This window comes from Amphiura filiformis, chromosome 8 (genome assembly GCF_039555335.1).
Source record: "Amphiura filiformis chromosome 8, Afil_fr2py, whole genome shotgun sequence".
Taxonomy (NCBI): Eukaryota; Metazoa; Echinodermata; class Ophiuroidea; order Amphilepidida; family Amphiuridae; genus Amphiura; species Amphiura filiformis.
Genome location: NC_092635.1, coordinates 54750854 through 54773236, shown reverse-complemented (window position 1 = coordinate 54773236; position 22383 = coordinate 54750854). Strand labels below are relative to the sequence as shown.

The 22383-nt window shown below is 36.6% G+C and overlaps 1 protein-coding gene across 1 annotated transcript in view; it reads right to left on the bottom strand.

Annotated features, from left to right (window-relative positions):
• LOC140159228 (ceramide transfer protein-like) overlaps window positions 1-22383 on the bottom strand; it is a 63876-nt gene that overhangs the window by 2207 nt on the left and 39286 nt on the right. Inside the window, exons 5-12 of the mRNA XM_072182635.1 lie at window positions 21063-21214; window positions 14511-14606; window positions 13534-13623; window positions 12546-12641; window positions 7349-7438; window positions 6107-6239; window positions 4200-4402; window positions 3130-3262 (exon numbers count right to left, since the gene is read on the bottom strand). Of these exons, the coding sequence (XP_072038736.1) occupies window positions 3130-3262; window positions 4200-4402; window positions 6107-6239; window positions 7349-7438; window positions 12546-12641; window positions 13534-13623; window positions 14511-14606; window positions 21063-21214 (993 nt within the window). The remainder of the gene's footprint in view (window positions 1-3129; window positions 3263-4199; window positions 4403-6106; window positions 6240-7348; window positions 7439-12545; window positions 12642-13533; window positions 13624-14510; window positions 14607-21062; window positions 21215-22383) is intronic.

Below are 22383 nucleotides of genomic sequence, written 5' to 3'. Positions count from 1 at the left end.
AATACTTGTAAAAAAGTACAGTGGAGGTTGACAACTTTTACAGCAAATAATATATAAGTATTGTAAATATGATTAAAAATAAAAGGTCATATCAAAAGTGGTTTTGTTTATTACAAGAACACAACAATTAACATTTACATATGTTTATATGCATCAAACAACCACAAACATAAAAAGAAACTGCATGTATGATCAAGAACAAAGCTCTTGTGTTTATTCCTCTCAGTCTCGTTTGTGAATGATCCAAAGTTTATAAGTACAGTCTTCTATCAACTGATGTCAGTTAAAGGTCAGACAATTGGTATGTCTATGAGAATGTTTATCATTTTGAACATAGGTCAACCTGTTATTTAGACTGCCCATACCCTAATTTCCGATTGACACATCACCAAACTAAAGGTTGCTCTGCACGGGTTTTACTGTGCTACATATTGCTAGGCACACAGAGTACAAACAACTTGCATCACAGTTAAAGGCCTGTTAGTAATGGTACGGTAAATCCAGTGTTTTGCAGAAACATGCTTAATGTTATTAACTGTTTCCTGAATCATCCAATAAAATTTGGTTTAGTTGGGATGGGGTTAGATGTTTGAAAAAACCTCCTTCGTTTACAAATCTAATTCATACCACTCAAAGTTAGTGGTTGGTAAACTTGTGTTTCTTTGATCAAAATATTGCAATTGGTATTTTCAAAGTTAAAGGTCTAAAAGCAACAATAGCAATATCGGTAATAACAAAATATCACATTGTCTGTGATGGTATCAATTCTGCTGTTTGCCTAAGAAAATGTTTTCCAATCCAAGGAGAAATTGAGAACTGGTTCTCCTGAAGGTTCTTGCTGGATTACAACTAGGAGAACCAAAATTGGTTCTCGTAATCTTCCAAGTATCAGATCGCATGTTGTGTTATATTTTGCCTTCCTTTACTGCAACGGAAATATGATTTAATAATCTTATTAATGCAAAAATATAATTCTGAAATGTTGGGGAAAATAGGCAAAGTTTTCTTCATTTTAGCTGTCAGTTTATTGTGCGATCACGATTGGAAACCGATGGTCCATGCATGCATGTACTTTCATTGTTTAGTACTCGACCATCCCATAATAATAGGCATGACCTCGCTAGCGTAGTAAAGCATCCTTTATTGAATGTAATAGTTTCACAACAGTGCAAGAGTGGTTGATTGGCAAGATGCACTTGGAACTAGTTTGAGCAATAGCGTGAAAGGATAGTGAAAGCGACATATGTTGTCTGTCAGAAAAACTGCTAAACAATTAAGGCCAGGTACATGAGGGGAAGGTGGTAACAGCCTTTATGATTTTGCCTGTTTTTCTCAATATTTTGCGGGAATCGAAAGCCTGGTTTTGATGAGAACTAAAGGTTCTCACAAAAGCCCTTTGCGAGAACCTAAACAGGTTCCCACAATTGATTGCAAATTTGAACCCCTCATGTGGAGGTATGGAAACCACCCCTAGCTGAGAAACTTGATAACAAAGATATCTTTGTATGAAATTCATACTTGGATTCAATAAAAACAAGCTGTAACACATAGGTTCCCAGGAATGGTGCAAAAACACTTCATTTTCTTCAGCAAGTGAAACAATGCAGACTATCAATGTAGAAAACTTCTAAAGATTCTAATGGGCACTGCTTTCTCATGTGGTGCGATCGATTAAAGCAAAGATAAAACAGGTTCGGAATAAAGATTCGGAAAACAGGTTCGGAATCAAGATTCGGAATCGGAGATGCTTATTGAAGCTAATATTTATACACAAAACAAGGAAAATTGCAAATCCTTTGCCTTAAACACGCTCTCCCATATTTGAGTGTTTCCCCAGTCACATAATAGAGAACAAAAAAATCAAATGTATAAAATCTGATTCTTATAAAACAAGGGATTCAGTACACTCTCTAGAGTAAACATCCCTTTGTTACCCAGGGAAATCTTGGTTGCACATGCACACCCCACTTATAGGGCCTATACATTTTCCAAGTGTCAATTGCAAATACTGGACATACAAGACTATGCTGAGCATAGGTTTTATATTGCCATACTGTGGATGTCATGGTTTTCTACCATATTTGTGTGTAATTTTTTATTGCAAAAATCATAAAAAAAGATCACCTGTATGATACTATAACAATGGGAGAGGGGATTAAAGACTTAATGCATTTTCTAGCCCACATTTGGACCTGAACCTCTGGTGGAAGAAATTCTTCATCCTCATTGGTAGGGAATGCTTGCTAACACGCAATCACACATACACATACAAAAAAATCTTAGTTAAGATGCCATAGGTGTCACAAATGCACAACTCATGCAAAGGTGTATATCTGTGAAAATTTTGCAACACATTGTCCTCCAGTGTTGGTGCATGCTATCTACATATCCATTTAATAAGAACACCAACTGCTTAACATATGAATTACATTGGCAATGCTCAAGCAAGAAAGATGTGCAACAGAAGCTACTTAGATGGGCAAGGTAAACACTGCATTGCTAGTTTGTCCACTCTGAAGTACAAAGTGACAACGCACGTGTATACAGTGCGTAGTGCGGCATCTCTGCTGCAGGTATACGTGCCTTAGAAGTCGGCACAATGTGTGCGTCCGCGTCGGTACTTTGTACTTCAGAGTGAACTGACTGTAGTGCTCAACACTGTGTAAGGTTCAATTTCAAACAAGGGCTCAATACTCAAATGCCAACACACAAGAAGGTGTCAGGAATTCAGTATTGAAATAACATGTTAAAAATTTATCAGAATTTTCTCCAGAATCTGGGAACTGAGATGACATATTTTTTTAAACCAAAGCGCACCTGTCACAACTGCGGCAATAGGAAGTTGCACTGTAGCACAACCAAAGTCATGCAAGAGTATTTTCATGAGTCTGACACAATACAAACACTTGTTTTTCAGTTATCATAAACAACCATCTCACAATATACACATGCAGTTGGTAAACCACAAAAGATTTAGTATATGGAGGACTCTGCCCATGTCAGCAATATCAGTAAGAGCCCTAAATGGGTTCGTTGACCAAGGCAAATAGATTGCATTGCAAGATTTGTCACATTGGCTCTAGAATCTATTTGTATCCATGTAGAAAACACCCTCTGGGATGTACTTACCGTGTGCTACATAGAATATCTTGCAGACCAGATTACTTCTTTTGGCTTTCTTCTTGTCTATGTCTGGTGGGTCCAGGAATGTTTGACATAACATACTAACATTGATCTTGGCACGAATGTATTTAGAATTATTCTGAAAAGAGAATTCATACAAAGGTTACGGAGATGTATACTTGTCATTCTTAACGTGGTCTTTTTTATTAATCTTAATTCTATTGGGATTGTTAAATCACAACTGATTTACATATTGTCAAAAGTGGTTCATTAATGTGAGCTGTATTAAAAATTCTTAAACACTTGAGAATGTTCTTGCAATCTTATTTGTTCTTACCCGTGGGATATGACACAATATCACACACTTTAGCGCACGCTTGTTGACGCGATACTCGTATGCGCTATTTGAACCAATCAGAGGTGCATAGCAACCAAGGGACTGATCGATTCTAAGCCACAGGTTATTCCTTGTAAAATGTAGGATTTAATTTGATTAAAATTTAATATACTTATGATTAATATATTTATTTGAATTGAAGTATTTCAGAATGAGAAAAAGGTATTGTTTTTAGCCGCTGTCATGCATATTTGCTCACAACGACACCCTCACCTTTAGTTTTCTCTTGAATTTCTATTTTTTCATATGCCCATGCGTGAAGTTATGGGAAGTTCAGTACTCAACATTGATGCACCAATATTATAGTTTGCTCATTTATTTGGCCCCCAACTAAAAAGCGGATATATCTGATAGTGAAAACTAACATTTTGTAGGGAAAAACATCTTATTTTTAATGCAAATATCATATTATTGCTTTAAGTGACTACTTAAATCTTTATAAATTTAGTATGATATTTGAAGAAAAAAACAAGAACTGTAGAATTTGTGAGTTTGTTGAATGCTACTTTTGTGTAATATTGAATTTAAAATCTTGCATGATGGCCAATTTTGACCTAAGTTGGTAATGCCAAAATTGATTAATGATTGTAATGAAAGTTGAGATTTAACATCTATTGAAAAAGGCAAAAAAATCTGATAAAAATACTTGTTTCTAGCAAAGAAACAGTTCAGTTCTTACAGCATCTGGATGATCTGTGGAGAAATTGACTACTATAGTTGACCCCACATCGTTCATGCCTTTGCTGTTTAAATCCAACTTGCGAATATGTGAGGCAAAGCAGGTATCACGAGCTGTTGCAGGCCACACTCGCTTCATTAGCTGGTGAGAGAGGACTGTGTCAGGACCAAGAACCTCCAATGTGTTTGAAAAATCTATGGTAGCTGTTGGATACACAAAAATAAAAGATAATATCAAATTAAAGAGCAATTAAGCAATGGCTTCGGAAGATTTTCAACATTGGGGGATGACAAAGCCAAATTTTGTTGCAAAAAAGCAATTTTTCCACCCGTTTTTTACTTCACCTGGAATTATTGGGAGGGCTGAAGGGTACTTGAATCACCGCAGACAAATTATTGAGCCCAATGTAGCATCCCCCCTTTGGTTCCAAATTCTATGTTATGATCTTTGCTGCTACATATGCACTCTTGCAACTCATACTAATCAATCGTTGTATGTTTCATTGCCATGAAGAGTTCTTGTAGATTACTTTTGTTCTGAATGCAAATGTACCATGGGCACCATGATGGATACCAGTCCTGCAAAGGTTGCCATAAATTTCTAAGTTTGCAATGAGGCAAAGCATTCTTTATACCAATATTTATATGTTACTCTCATAGCAAACAAAGATTGTTACATGTGAACACTTGGATGGTGGAAATAGCTGGTCTTATGTGTAAGATTAATTGTGGCGTACTGCTCATTTTGTTTCCATTTATTCCATTTAATATAGCTCAAAGAAATACCTAGCACTTAATCAAGTCGCAGATAATAGGCTATTCCAGTTGAAATCCATATACCCCCTATGGAAGACATGACCTTAATCTCCCACACACAAGATGTATATTTTAAATGGAGCCACACATTCAGGAAATCCCATTTGAAATTCACACTCCCTGTGTGGAAGTTTAAGGCCATGTGTTCCACAGGGAGGTGTATGGATTTCAAATGGAATAGCCAAACAGTTAAGTGTGAATATTTGGATGGTGATGATACAAGTCAAAAACTGGTCTTTGATATAGCACAAAAGAAATACCATCACTTATTATGTGATTAAATAATACCCAGCAATCATGTTACCAGCCTTGCATGACACTTTAGATTGTATTTGCCAAATTGCAGACCTGCCTTATTTTTGACCTGTATGTGGGTAGACTGGCCTTGCTTTCTGGTGACTTGCACAAACTAGTCTCACTCCCATGTAAGAGTTAAAGGAGAATCCATCATTTGAAACAATTTTGACTTGGTTTTGATGCTTTGATATTTATTAAACAGATATACCAATGGGCTATTCCAGAAATTAACGGCACCTACCCTAAAGAAGACATGGGATTCCCAATAAGTTTGAGTTTTCCCATGTCTTCTTTAGGGGTAAAAGCAAATCCTCAGCAATTATGAGCACCAACATGCGAGGAGGGTATACACCCCCACACACACACCTTTGAACATGAGAGTCTGTGATCATTATTTTTAGAATCAATTAAATATTCATAGCTGATTGATCATTGATTATTGGTTATCGACTATCGATTAACACCATCTCAAACGCTGCTTACCAGCGTGCTAAGGTAAGACTGTGATGAAATCCGTAGGCATGATACTCTATGTACTACTGCTGGCTATGATCTCTCCTTTGTTTTTTCTTATTTCATTTGTCTTATGATTTACGAGGTCAGATCTTAAAAAAGATTAAGATTTTCCCATGTCTTCTTTAGGGGGTGAGCCAAAAATATCTGGATGCGCCCAATAGTCACTATAGCAATTTTGAAGACTTTAAAAACTTCCACCTTCCTTATTTGACCAATGCTATGTGTGCATGTTATATATGCTACAGTATTGACACCAACTATTATACATGCATTACATACCATCCCAGTCCATACGGATGCCGACATCCCAGAATGTGTGACACATCTCATGACCCGTAATATTTCGTATTGTGTGGATGGCTTTGAGTGGATCGCACACGACACCATCTATCTCTTGTTCACTCTTATAAATCTATGAAAAAATAATGTAAAACAAACAAAATAAAACAATAATCATGTATTAATATAGATCATTTAAAGGTGGGTGGACCAATTGTGATACATGGATGTTTTCTACCTCAGATTCAGGTCTATCACCAAAACATCATTATGCCATGTTTTGATATAAAATTGGATCGGTTGAGCCCATATTTATTGGTCGAGCTATGAGTTTTAAAATATTGGACGAGACGTAGTCGAGTCCAATATTTTACAACTCATAGCGAGACCAATAAATATTGGGCGTAAAACATCCAATTTTATCATTATTATGTGTTGGATCCAATATTTTCACACACTTGGATCCATCAAAACATAATAATGAGTTAAATTGGATTCTAAAAGCAGAAATGTGTATCATAGTGGCCCCTAGAACAGTGCACCACTTTTGGAGTGGTTGTGGTAACTACAAACTACCATGTTTTTGTTCATACTTGAACGAAACACATTCCGGGCATAAAATTTCACTTGGTTATGTGAAATATGAACAATTGAACATTCATCCATGGGGGCAGGGTAGAGGCTATTTATCAGGTCATGTACCTGTAATTAGATCACTGCTTACACAAGTTTTCAGTAGTGTTTTAAGCATCTCATATTAATCATCTGGCATTACTTATGGATGTATATAATCACATAAGATACTTTTGTTGTTGATTTGCATTTATTTTCCCTCCATTTTGTTAGCATATGATCTTCAAACATATACATAAATTATCTTATTTTTTCGTCTGCAGAGCAAGACGTCTGATTTGCTTAACCTTGCATTTAAAACTTAAGGTCTGAAGGCTACGACATTATCTGATATTTAGATACCCCATTTTAGTAATTTTTTTAATGTCAGCATGTTTTGAATGTTAAGATGATAATAAATTCCTTGTTGAAAATTAACAAAGTAAGCTGTCTACAGAGCAAGTTGTCAGATTTACTTAACCTGAAACTTTTAAAGGTCTGACGGCTACGATGTTATCTGATTTTAGATAAGAGGTTTAGTGACTTCTCACTTTTTGAAGGTTAAGATACTAATAAATATCTTATTGAGAAAACAAAATAGATATCTATAAATTTAGATTATTTGCCTACCTTCATTTCTCCTTCCTGGTGTATTAAATCCCAATCACCTTCGATATTCTCAAAAGCATACTTGATGTTCTCTTCAACTTTTTCATCACACTATGAACAAATGCGCACAAAAAGATTTTGTTAACAAACATAATATTAACATGTTAGCACTTCCCTGATGTTAGTAAATAAATGCTTTTTATTTTAAATGCATGTCCTTTGGGAACAAACTAAAAGTTTGATGATGTCTTATAAACAAAAGCACTATTAAACTAAACAAGAGCACCAAGGGTGCTGTAGCTCAATTGTTATTTGAAATTTAACATTTTAATATTATATAATGTTCAGATAACTTTAATCCTGTGATGAGGAAGACCACATTTGTGTGCTCACAACCTCCTTCGTTGCTGTATTAAAATAGCTCATATATTGGCTATATAAACTGGTTAAAATGTACTTCTTTTTTGAAGCGTGAAGACCTTCACACACATGTGGAGTTTACAATCCAAACTCAAGCCTACAGCTTTTTATACCAGTACTCATGCAAAACCCATCATCTATTCATAAACCATTATTTCATTCACATCTTCATAGATGATGCAAGCTTGGGATTTCCCAAGATTAATTATACACATTAACCTTTCTCATTACATCACTTCCTGGGGTTTTTTCTCTTTGGTGCAATACACTGAACATTGAGCAATACGGAAAGTCCCCTATGATATTAATAAATCTGATTCACTTTGTTTACAGCATTTAAGGTTTTTTCCCCTAAAACATGTCGCAACACACAAACTCTTGAATGATCACTTCCGAGGTGCTTCCTCATATTTCTCATGACATACTTTCAGCTTGTAAACAAAGTTTTATAATTAAATTAAATTACTGAGGGCACATCACAATGTAAAATAAAAAGGCACATAAAAATTGAATCAATAGCACTTAGTTCGGATGTAAAATTCTCATAAAATGCTTTTGAGTGATTACAAAAATAATTAAATACTTTTAATTTGGGGGCTATGTGGAAATTTTTTATTGTATTTCTTGTGCAATGACATGTAGGACCTTTCACAATAAAATGTCCATCTGAAACAAAGGTGGCCTTAGGAACAACATCATAGCCAGCATTTTAGTGTGCGGGGGTAAAGCAAAACTCTGTCCCCATTTGTCAATTTTTGACTTTACTCCGATCCCCATCACCATTTTCATCACTGAAAATTTCTGTGTTGGGGATGCAACTCTCCCCCTAGCTCCCAATGCCACTGCTCAGGAGGGAGGCAAGGTGCTGAGGTTATTCTGCATATAAATTGTTAATGAATAATAAATAAATGAATGGGCACCAAATATCTTCAGGTATAAACTGACAGGAATATTAGCAGTAATAAATATTTGTCTTTAGCCATGTCCACACAGAGGATACTCCAACTTTATCTGTGTCTGGTAATTTGTTGAATAAACGTAGGCCTTCAAGACATCCAAAGCGGTTCTCAGGCAAAAACTTTGGGGGAAATCTACCATGTGAATGCTCTCAAGGATTCCAATTACTAAGTTTACCCCAAATTTATCTGTGTCTGTTAATTAGTTGAATAAATGTAGGCCTTCAAGACATCCAAATTGCACCTGCATTGCTGAAAAGCCACCCAATTTTTTTCTTAACCATCTGTTTCTGTGAGACGGGAAATTGTTAAAAGTGTCAGGGAAAATCTTCAAAAGTTTGGGCTACCAAACCATGAATTTGGCAACCCTGATTACTTTGTCCTTGTCAAGCATTTGAGCTAATTCATTAAACAAACACTCTACTGTTGACAATGGGTTTTAGTGGGTTGGTACAATTTGTGACCCTACTTCTCATACCCGACTTTTCATACCCCACTTGACCCAACTTTTTATCGTTATGATAAATCATTTTAGATATGAATACTAAAAGTAAATAAAGTGTAAATGAAGTCTACCGAATTGAAAAGGCTATAAAATCAGTGTAATTGGTGAAAAATTATGATTTAGAAATTATTATTTATAAACATCACCCTTCCTCGTGCGCAGCCACAATCTCCAAACCAGTCGTTCATAAGTTACCTTAATTTCATGAGGAAGTATATCTGTCTGTCACATTAAGATCTACGCATGGTGACATTATAAACGTCAATATTGTCATTGCATGTTATTCAGCCCTTTCACTGCTACCAACATTTGAGATTAATTGAGTATTGACTTCAGTGTACCACTCAGTTGCTCCAAGCAAGTTCAATCAAGTTAGCATATCAAGGCTTAATTGGTCAATGCATTGTGATATAAGCAAACACTTATTGATTGGCTTGAGCAAACTTTATAACCAGGTTTAGGGAGTGTTCAGAACATGGGGGGGGGGGACTGGGCACTTGGAAATTGGAGTTAAAAAGTTTTGACCCCCCTTCTTCCTTCCTTCCATATCGTGCTTACCTCAACAGTTTGAGTATCAACGCACGGGCTTTACGTATACGTGCGCAGTTTTCCAGAGAACCTGAAACTTTTTTGACCCCCCATCTTTGGACATACAAAACCTTTTAGATCAACCCTTTCCAAGAATTTAAAAAACAACTTATGATTTGTGCAGTAACGAACTCAATCCCAATTTACATTATAACAAGTATGCACTAAGATTTAATGGTTATACATTTTTTTAAATTTATAGGCCTTAAAGCCTATTTCCTACACTGAAACATGCAAGTTTTATAGGGTGACTTGTATGAAGTTTAATTTCATTGTATGCATTCTAATTTCTTAGAACCAATAATTAAATAAAAATAACAAACATCTGGGCACATACTCAAGATTTTTAGTGCTTTAGACTTGTTTATCAGGGGCGTAATTTTTCTTGGTCAGTGGAAAAATATAAATTTCGGGGCAAAGACGAAAAAAATGCATCATTTTGACCCGGTATTATCAGTGGAATATATACACTTTTCTTATAGAGACTGGATAAATGTAAAGTCTTCGAGCTTGTGGGTTATGGGCAAAGTAAGGGTAGGGTGTTATCGATGTAATCAACTTCCAAAAAGAAATGTTGTATGTTCTTGTTCTTTTGGTATTTTCTTGTTGAAACTTTTTGACCCGCCCCTATCAGGAGCAAAAACTTTTTGACTCCCTTTGAAGACATAAAACTTTTTGACTCCCCTTTTAGAGACTAAAACTTTTTTGACCCCTCCATTTTGCCACCCCAAAGTATTTCTGAACAATCCCTTAGTCCAGGCGATTAGAATTGCACAGGGCTCAAAACTCATCAATACTAATCACAATTTTGTATCTAAATATGGCTGAACGAGGCTTTGAAATTTGAGATGAGAAAATGCTTGAAAACGCTGTTCTTTATCAATAATATTACTAAAATGTGTATGGTATTTGCTTAATATTTGAATACCAACGGAATAAACTGCGAATATCTAACACAACTTTAAAAATAAATCGGGTCAGGTGGGGTATGAAAAGTCGGGTATGAAAAGTAGGGTCACAAATTGTACCAACCCGGTTTTAGTGGTTTATGCATATTTTAAGAGCTTTAGAATTTTACAATCTCACATAGAAAATAACTACTATGTAAAACTATCCTCACAAATATCTGAGATGTCTCTGCAGGTCTACACATGCTCCAAATCTAAACCTCCATAAAACACAGTAACATCATTGGCAGAGCTAAAATGTAAACATGTAACAGATGACTTCTATTGCTTAAAACAGCTAGGTTAAACCTGGTGTAGCATGCAAGAAATCTAGGAATGAGATTATTCTTGTGAAACTGCACAATTTTTTGTGACAAATTGCTCGAAAAAGCACACTTCCTGTCCATTTTTTCCCAGCAAAATAAGTAACTTTCATGAACAAACTTGCAAAGATCGCCACCACAAATTACCAGCTCTATTACTCAAACGATGTAGCAAGAGAAAGTAAAAAACCATTGCAAATCTGTACGATGACAATAGGTCAAATTGGCTTGCCAATTGACCTAAAAACTGTAAATGAAATGCTTTCGTTAGGAAGCTGATCCCCACCTTGAAACGTAAGTATGACATGTTGACGATTCAAACCCGAAAGATCAACTTTGACTGGTATTTTAACCCTAACAAGGAACATGCTTTTTTGCTATCGGAAGGCAGAGAAGGAACGAAAAAGGAGAGAAGATGAAGAAAGATTTCACTTGGCACCCCGGGAATTGACCCGGGATCCCTCGGTGCCACGCACCGATCACCGACCTCATGCCACGGGGGGAGTCGCTTGCCCGGCCAGCGACTTGGTGCCCATAAATGACTTAGGGTGATTGCGCAATGCCATCACATGGAATGTATGAATGCGCAGTGGTTTTCCTTGTAAGATTTTGTAAGATTTATGGGTGTTAGGGTTAACTAGTTTTTTACAAATGTAATCACAATTACTCCCCCCATGACAGGACTTTCGTTTATAGGACAATGTCATAAAACTTTTGGTTTAGTTCCAAACATAGAGGCACATAAGACTTATTTTACACATTAGAACAAGTAAATTGACATATATAGCAACAGAAACCTGGCATAATTTGTTAGAAATATTTATTTAATTATTACAATGATTGCAAGAAGCATGCCAACCTTAACTCTGCAAATATATAAAGCTAACACAGGTCTTTGAAATCTACATCAGATAAGCATGCACGGTTTTATATTTATAAATTAAAAAAACATTTTGTGTAACTACCATAAAAATTTGATAATAAGCATATGTACCTATTAACAAGTTGCTTGGACAAGAACATATCTTTATATTATAGTCAAAATATTAAATTCTCGATCATGAGAGCCAACTTGGTACGCACAGTTATTTGCGTCGAAGCGTACTATGCAAAGACCAGTGCTTACAGGCGCAAACACAGCTTTTGAGAATTGACCAATCCCACGGTCGTTGCTAGAGTACGGTCAAGATCGTGTTATTCTATGAAAAGTACAAAAGTACACTGGCCTTGAGAAGGTACATCCTCTCATGATCGAGAATTTATTTTGCCTATAGTTTGTTAAACTTTTCCATTTTTTTCCTTTAAAAGAAGGGGTTACACTTCAGTTTTCAACCAAGATCAGTATAAAACGCCTTAGTTCAAAAGATTCTAAAATCTGAATTTTGATTACTTAAAGGGCGTTCTATTCTGGAATAGCAATTCATTGATTGCCCCTTTAATGTTACATTTTGTAAAAGTCAAATAATCTTTAACACTTACCAATGATGATAACCTATGCTGATGTGGTGGGAAATCTTCACTTATATGGCTAAGAACCGCTGGCCTGGGTCCATTGGATACCTTCTTGTCTTTTCTCTGTAAAGTTGAACCAGAAATTATACCTGGCTGTAAATAATAAGCTTCTCACTTTTTTTATTTGCTTAAAGATGCAACTTCAAAAAATACTGGAGGATTTATCACCACACTTGAGATTTTTCAGTAAACAACAACATTCACTATGTTGCTGTTGTAAATACACATACATCCTTATTTTTATGGCGTCAAACAAGGACATACACCACATTTTTCTCTACACAAACAAGAAAATTCCTGCAATGAGTGAATTTTTTAAAGCAGTGCATTTGATAATACATCCCCACTATAAAGGTCCACCATTTAGCAGTTTAACAAGGTCTGTAGACAGTCAGACAGTAAAAGTTCATTCCTTCAGTTTCAGGATTTATACCAAATATCTTGACAGCAAGAACATAGGGTTGTGTGCGCATGGGGTCTGCAGACCTGCCAACCTACTGAAGTCAGAAAAGGGGACATTGAAGTCAGAAAAGGGGACATTGAAGCCAAATCCTTGTACATTTACACCGACAAATTCAAAGACTTCAGGTGTGCAATACTTTCAGAATTCAGGGAAGGTTTTGCAATTTACATCATTTTCTACTGTTCTTACATCTAAATTTGCCATCACTGAAATTTTCAGAAAGCAGGACTGTCCCTCTTTTTCACTTTGGTAAACAACAAGTGAGGGACAGTCCCTCAAAATGAGGGATAAAATTGGCAAGTCTGAGTATATTTGTGCATCTGTGTTATAAGAATGCATGGGTACTTGGTGTCCAAGGTGTTTTCACACCAATTTGTGACTGAATAACTTTCCTTATAGATATCTTTATCTGTAGGCTTGATAACTGCAATGAAGCATGTTCAAAATTGAGTGTTGCTGCATTTTTTCATATAAAACAGAATCAGCACTGACCTTTTCAGCCTCTACTTTGTCATTAAGATCCAATGCAGCATCTACAGCATCAAAGAACTCATCTTCATTGATAAGACTATGTGGTCCTTCCTGTAAAATCATGTAACATTTGATAATTGACAAAAGACATTCGTAACATTCAACTGTCATCTTTTTTGCGCATCACGACAAATACAACATACAATGTTTAATGGAGTTAAGCAATTTTTTATTACTTCCATGGTCTGTGCTGTGCACTGAGGGAACACAAGCGTAAACAATCATGCTGACTGGCTGATCAATGGTCTTGACTACAAGACGGTTGACCGATTGGTCGTCGGTGTGTAAACGGTGGTCTTACAGCAGGGATATGCACAGGGAAAGCATTCCACATGTGGGGAAACGATCGTTGGTGGCTGACAATGGGCTATTCCAATTGAAATCCATACACCCCCTATGGAATACATGCCCTTCATCTTCTACACAGGGAGTGTGAATTTCAAATGGGGTTACCTGAATGGGTGACTCCCATTTGATATCTACACCCCGTGTGTGGGAGATATAGTTCGCATCTTCCATAGGGGGTGTATGGATTTCAACTGGAATTACCCACTGCTTGATTATGGTATCTCAACTGCAAGATTGTGGGATGTTACGGACCACACATAGGATCTGGGGTTTGTATGATTGGCAGGGCAGTAGTTCTGGAGCTTCCTAGAATATACGATGGAAGAGTGATGCTACTCCAACTGTCCTTCTGTAGTTTAGGGCAAGAAAGCCATATCAGCAATAGCTGCCATGTGTCATCTTTCTAGATGTGTACAATATGGAATGCAGAAATTATCCAAATGTCTATGGAGCAGCTATTGAAGTCAAGGTACTTATCAGGTGCTATCACTGTGCTATATTATGTGCATTGTTGTTGTTACTCACTCACTAACTCACTCACTCACTCACTCACTCACTCACCCACTTATTTATTTCCTAATTATACGTACCTCATAGTCAGGTCCCCCTAATACCATAACTTTTTTCTTCATTTGAGCTGCTACCACCTTGTATGCCTCTACAGCTTTCCGTCTCTTCTCCTGTTCCTATACCAACAAAGATAACAAAGAGAACAATTTATGAAGTCACATTGATCCCAATATTGATACGACAATACTTAATTTCATCACACTAAAATCTGCAATTTTATGAAAATCATGTCACTACCTCTAAGTAAAACACTGGTTGTGGTCTTTCAGAAAAAATACAAAATTCACATTCTCTGATTTGACCTGTTGATCAAGATGTAAGTCTTCTCAGAAACCTTGTAGTACTGAATGTAGTCATTTCCTGTTCACAAAATGCAGGAAACAAAGTATACACATTTTGCTTCAAGGTCCTTAACCCCATGAGAACTACCTGCCGATTGGCCAAAAAGAAGTTTTCATTATTAATTGGACCAATCAGCAACATTGTTAGAATAATTTCACCACACAAAAAATTGGGGTGAATTATTTGCAAAGCTCCATTCTGATTAGTGATTAAAGTGAAGATATCATGTAAATGACCAATCAGAGGCAATGTTAGATCGGCAGGTAGTGCTCAGGGGGTTAATATATGCCAATATTAAAGAAGCCTTTTTGAAAGCAACCCTTTGGTCTACCCCACACATAGTTATTATGCTGACGTTCCCCGCAATAATACAAATATGGCGGTCTTCTACAGCACATGTAAGTGAATCCCAACAAAAATATTCAGAACACTACCCAGACAAAATTTGAATAAAATTTTACAGAATTCCTCTAGTGTCTGGCTTGAGATGGACAAGTCATCACTATTCACATCACTTAACGTGAAGGAGCTATCTGGAGAGCAGGTGCTAGTGTTAAGCGATTAATGACAGGGGGCCTGGCTGGTTTCCTATCTTGTCTGGTTCCCAACCCAGGTATTAAAGGGATAAAACACCTTGCAGTGTGGGTCTGATTATGTTTAAAGCAATAATATGTGATTTGCCCACAAGGATGCCCTCAATTTATTTTGAATTTTTTCTTCTTGCACAATTGTAATACCCAATGGTATACCATGTAAAGGACTAAGCCTGAAGTGCTTTAATTGCAGTAAAATTTAAAGAGTTTTTGGTTAAAACCAGAAACCCCTGGTTGTATTTGCCAATCCTCCCATACAGAGCAGCCAAGTGGTTTTTGTTCATTTTACCTTATTATTTTTGGCTTAAAATGATCAGTTGTTACTTATATTATGCAATAGTTTTTGGCCAAATTTAAGTTTGATTGAAATCATACATTTGGCTTTAATACAACCAAGAGTGCAAGTAGAGTCTAGCTGACTTTATACCTTTTCCAGTTTACAACAAGTTATTCAAGGCATGATGCCTTACATAAAAAGTATTTCTGTGAATATCAGATTTTGCTTAATATACATGAAAGTGCAAGCATGGCTCCTTTCCTACCTTTTCTAGTTTAATTGTTCAACCATAACTTTTGTTTCAGTATATTTTTGGGATTAACTCAAGAACCACAATTTTAAATTGTTTTAAAAGAGTCCAGCATTTATTATCAACCATTTGTTTTGGATCTCTGACAGATTGGTTTCTTTGGCCAATTTTTTTTAAAGAAATATAAAAAAAAAATATTGTTCAATTGTTGTTTCCGGTTGGATAAAGATCCATTTATTCACCTAGAGAATTAAACGGAAAACAACAACCATACAAAATTATGCTAAATCATTTTACAGATGTGCACACCCCCACACACCTCCATACCCACCCCTACCACACAAACCCTCATGCCTAAACTCATGCTCACAAACTCATACACTCAACCACATCTAGCCCTACACAATGAACATAATTGTTACCTATGAACATAATTGGCAATGAACGTAATTGTTAGGTGACAAATTATTGTCACCTAAAACATACACACAATAAAACTTACTTCTTCAAACGCTCCTTACAAATATTCTTAAGAGAAGAAAGAGAATTCGCAGAGCGGACAGATATAGGGAGTTTGTTCCACAAACGAGGAAAGCACACAAAGAGAGAATTCAGAAATGTATTTGTGTGAAAGGTCAGATGAAGATACCTATCCTTGTTAACCACAGAGGGAAGAAAGAACTCAAGAAAGGAAGGGGCTCAATTGGTTAAGAAGTATGTGGTTAGCTTACTAATTTCCTAAAAGATCATTGGGCTATTCCATTTAAATCCACACTACCCCTGTGGAAGATTTTGGAAATATCTTCCAGAGGGAGTATGAATTTCAAATGGAATGAATACATAGCAGCTCCATTTGAAACTCACCTCCCTCAGTGGAAGATTCAGGTTGAATCTTTCTCAGAGGGTGTATGAAATTCAAATGGAGCTGCCTAATGTGTTCATTCCATTTGTTATTCATACTCCCAATGTGGAAGATATTTCCAAAATCTTCCACAGGGGTAGTGTGGATTTTAAATGGAACAGCAGCTTTTGAGTGTAATGGCTTAAACTGGAAAAATATGGCTCCTACCATCGAACTTGCCTTAAAGGGATAGAACCAGGGTTGCCAAAAGATTTCAGCCCGAATCGCGGGTCAAATAATCGAAAAGTCGCCCAATTTTTCTCTTTACCATTGGTTTCTATGGGGCAGGAAACTATCGAAGTCGCGAGGGCTAGCCAACGTGGAAAAATCGCCCAAATTTTTTCTTAACCATTGGTTTCTATGGGACAGGAAATTGTCGTAAGTCGCGGGAAAAATCTTCAAAAGTCGCCCAATTGGGCTACCAAATCGCGGGTTTGGCAACCCTGGATAGAACGCCTTACAGTGTGGGTCAAAATATGCTTAATTTACATACAGTACAAGTCCCATTAACCCTAACAGGACTGTATACTACAAAATACTACTTGATATATGCGCTGTTCGTGCGTGCATCCCACGTGGTGTGATGACGTAATCGCCCTAAGTGATATATAGGCACAGTTTCGCTGGCCAGCGAAGCCCAAGACCCGTGGCAAAGTGTCGCCGACCGAGTGGTTGGCATGCGAGGGGTCTCGGGTTCGAATCCCTCCCAGAGCAAACAACTTCTTTCTTTGTTTTCGCTCTTTATTCCTTCCTTCTTTCCCTTCCCGTCACCAAAAAGCCCTTAGGCGGTTAGGGTTAAGCCTCTTTTCAGTATGTATCCAGAAGTGTTGGGGTATAAAGTTTACTTATAATACAACTTTCATGGAAGAGAGATACCTCTGATATTGTGTAATTTCCAAGTCTAAAAGCACACAAACAAAATTATACTGTATGATCACAATATTGTGAAAATGTATACTTGTATATAAAATTGGGACCAGCCCATTAGTCCAAAAGGTAATTAATTATGAGTCCAAAAAGGTTTCTAGGGTTTATGGCATTTTAGGTTAGGATTAGGGATAGGATTAGGGATAAGATTATGGTAAGCATAAGGGATATGGTTAGGCTCAGTTTAGGGTCAGAGTTAGGATTAGAGTCAGGTTTATGTTTAGGGCTAGGTTTAAGGTTAAGATAAGAGCTTAGGTTATATCAAGTTTGGGGTTAGTGTAAGGGTTTATAACTAGGTTATTGGGTTTTTGGACTAATGACCCTTTGGATTATTTTACTTGACCCTGGTCCCATCAGAACTCAACTGTGCGACCACCTGGACCAATTGCTTAAACAAACAAACAGACTATCAACTTGTAGCCATAAATCATCATCGGGCCATCGGCTGCCCATCATGGTCGATGAAGGCACAGTTGACGAAGTTGATGGATGCCTCTTTCTCCATCCTTCAAGATGTTTCTCCTTTCCCTTCAGCTCCACTGTTTTCGAACCATCGTGGATCTTCTTCCTCCAAATGACCCGGTCACTAGCTTTCGTCTTCCCATGTTTCAACATCCAAGTCTGCTGTCTTCAGATGATGCTTCACAACATCTCTATACTCAAGTTGCTACCCACCTCTTTTTCTCTTTCCTTCTGTGAGCTCACCATACATCACACCTTTCGGTAATCTGTCATCAGGCATCCTCATGACATGACCAACCCAGCGCAGTTGGCTCTTCACTAGGATGGTTTTTACCCTCTCCATATTGGCTCTATAAGGCATCTCTCTATTAGAGACTTGGTTCCGCCATGATATACCCATAATACATCTAAGGTGGTGAAGTTGAATGGAGGTTAACTTTTTGATATGCATGCGATAGAGTGTGTAAAGTCTCAGTATAATACAGGGTAGGACAAACATGCGATACAGCTTACATTTGGTCGCCAGTCTTACACCATGCTGAGAAAATCTACCTAAGTAGTAGGAACATAACTGAAATTTCATACTTTAATGGAAAAAGAGGCCACCCATAAACTCTGACATTATATAATTTTCATCACAGTTACAAGACTGAAATGTCTGAAAGCATAATTGCAAATTATACTATATGCAGGCATCCAGAAAGTGTCAAATTAAGCCAAATTTGGAGGAGCAAATTCACGAAAGTGTCATTGTACAAAGTGTATTTTAGTGACTCTTTCTGTCCTCTTTAATAAATAAGGCCTCTCATGATCATCTACCTCTACCTCAAAATGTTTAAGGGATGAATTATTCGAAAGCATTTTAGAAAGTATGTTATATAAGCACTCACTCCAGACAGTGTGAAATTAAGTCAAATCAAGATATGCAAGTAAACAAGGTGTCCTGGGATAAAGTATATTAGTTATACTTGAATTAAAAAAAGAGGCCACCCTTGCCTTCTGACATTGGCTATTTGCATCACAAACTTAAAGGATGATATGAAATGTGACTTTAAGCAAAATGAGAATTTACATGTTAAAGTGTTCAAGTTAGAATATCCAAACCATGTATCACTATCACTAGAATCGCATACATGCTCAGGACACAGTTTTTTAATGCTCTGCATGCTAGCTATAGGCTTCAACGTTAAAGTTTTAAGATATTTTTTTCAAAATATCAAGAGCTATCTCAAGAACCCCTGAACCAATATTAGGCTTGTTTGTACTCATTTTAGTGCATTTCTTATGTTGATTCCACATATGGTCATAAAAATTTACAATTCTGAAATTTTTGAATTTGTTAAAATGTTTCTAAAACTGTCGTCTGCAGTCGACACCAGTGTCGAGAGAGTTAACTTCAACATGCTTGTATTATTAGTTATTAGGCAAGGTTAGGTGTAATACAAATTATATCTAGTCGAGGAGCCTGATACAGACTCCGAGTCTATAATTTGTACCATACCCTAAACTGAACCTAATAATGATTTTATCATACCTATGAGGAACAAATAAAATGATTTATAAACTTTAAAACTATGATCAATTCACAAAACGAAAGAACCTTCCTGTTGGTAGCTGTCGTGTCGGTGAAAATCGCTATGTAATACTACCAGGGTGACAAATTTACTAAAATAAATCTTGCGACGGCCAATTGGTACTTAAAATCATCTTTCACTGATTCACAAATATAAATTTAGATAAACTCTAAGGACCTTTGATGCATTAAAGTAAAATTCAGTGGAATTTTGTCATAACTCCCTTGAATATTGTTGAAAAACTATCCAATTTGCACACTACGCAAAATCGTAAACTGATGCTGGGTTTTGTTGCTGTGCAACCTTTTAGCGCATGCACAGTTCCTCACTGACCTGATACGAGAATTGAGACACACTCAACTGATAAGATACGAATGACAAGATACGAAATACATCTAGTCAGTAAATTGCAGCGTTTATCCAATCAAAATAAGAGGTATGATAAAAATTCATATCCTGACCTTTGAATATAATGGGTATTAAAACTCATACCCAGCAACTACAGGTCAACGTTTATGCCATTATTGTTGCATGGAGTTCACTGAACTATGCATTGGAAATCAGATCATTTTAACTCATAGTTCAAAGACACTTTATGGAAACAGGGGCCTCCCGTTATGTCTTACTACATGAAGATGTTAAAGGGACAAAACATCCACAATCCGAAGTCACTTTAAATGGGCATATAGGCCTACATCTAAATGTGGGAGGTGAATTATGACCAATCAAGGCATACAACCAACACCTGTTACAAGAGATGAAGAAGGGTTTTATTAAGTTTAATGATGCAGTAAGGTGGGCCTCTGATGTGGATGGACAGTCTCTAAAATCCAGCCAGAAATTAAAGGAAGGTTCAATGCATAATATATATATCAAAAAGTTTTCTTTCTACAAACACATCTCCTGTGATATCAATTAGCTCATGCTACAAGTTTACATCTAGCATGCACTAACCAGGTTTAATTCTATAATTAGGTCAAAAGTCAAATGTACAATACTGCTGAGAGAGGTTTAAACGTACATTCCCTGCTTATGAGCATCACCTACTTTTTCTAGTCTCCGTTGCCAGTGATCGTCTCACTGCCTCACCAAATCTACACATATTTAAGTTCTACCGGTGGTGTTCATTAGAGGTCAGAGGGTACAAATCAGGTCAAAGGTTAAATACAGTGCTATTTCAGAGAGGCTAATTTATAATTGTGACTAAAATCCCTGTGTACTTTTTCAACAATTACATGTTACCTACCTTTTCTAGTCTCTTTTGCCACTGATCCTCCCGCTGCCTCATCAGGTCTATGCAGTGTGACAGGGTTGCAATGATGCCCGTCGTTGTAGCTTTGAATGTAAACGCCTCGCCTTTGAAGTCGATGCCCCTGCTAGGCGGTAAACTGGATTTATCTGTGGACAGGAGTAAAGTACATCAATAAATTATGAGTATATGCATTGCCCAAAAGGTAAAGCACATAAAAACAAGCACTGACATAATTTCCTGAAACTGCTTAACATTACTGAAAATGTGTATTTTCCTACACTTTGTACAGGGAAGATCCAAGGAAAATTTCCTGAAATCAGGAAATCTCCTGAAGATTTATATCTCTGAAAGCAATGCCTTACCAGGAATTAACATAATGTATATTTTTTACAGATTTTGCAATGATTTTTATCTAAACAGAGAAGATCAATTTACCGGAAATTGATCTGTTTATAGTATTATGATACTGAATGGCAGCCTAAAAGATAAAAAATAATCTATATAAAAAAGGTAGTGCCGAGCAACTGGTCTCATTCTGACAGAAAAAAATGTATAATTTTCAAGCAATGGACTATTCCATTTAAAATCCACACTCCCGCTGTAGAAGATTTAGCTAAAGTCTTCCACAGAGGGAGTATAAGTTTAGACTAGAATAGACAATTGGGTAACTTCTATTTGAAATACTCCAGTTGTGGAAAATATAGGTAAAGCCATGATACAGGGGGAGTATGGGTTTCAAAATGGTTAACTCTGACCAATTACATTTGAAAAGCATACTCTCTCTGTGGAAAATATTTCCAAAATCTTCCATAGGGGTAGTGTAGATTTTGACTGGAATAACCCAATACAAGGAAGTAACTTTAGGTCATCATCAAGAATTGTAATACTAGACTTCGCTATATGTTGTCACATTGCTAAATAAAAATTATCAATGTCACATTGAGTGACAACTTAAAAATTAAATAACTGATTAAACTGTGCAGTACATTTTAGTTTACCTTTTGTATATAGACCACTTGACATCATTGTTTATCAACAAAGGCAAGGGACTCGTCTATTGATATGCTTGAACGAACCGCTACACTGTTCAATGGCTTTCCCTGCTTTCTTGTACTATATGAAATGTGACGGGCGATTTAAAATGCATGTGTCCTTAGCAAACTACGATGCGTACGCACACTGCAGTGCAAAGAACAATGGAAATTGCCATAATTACGCAAGATACTGCCGGGCAATGACGTCACATGCCAAGTGGTCTATACAAGTCTATTTTCATAAATCAAAATATATGCTTAATTAAAATCAGTGACATTTC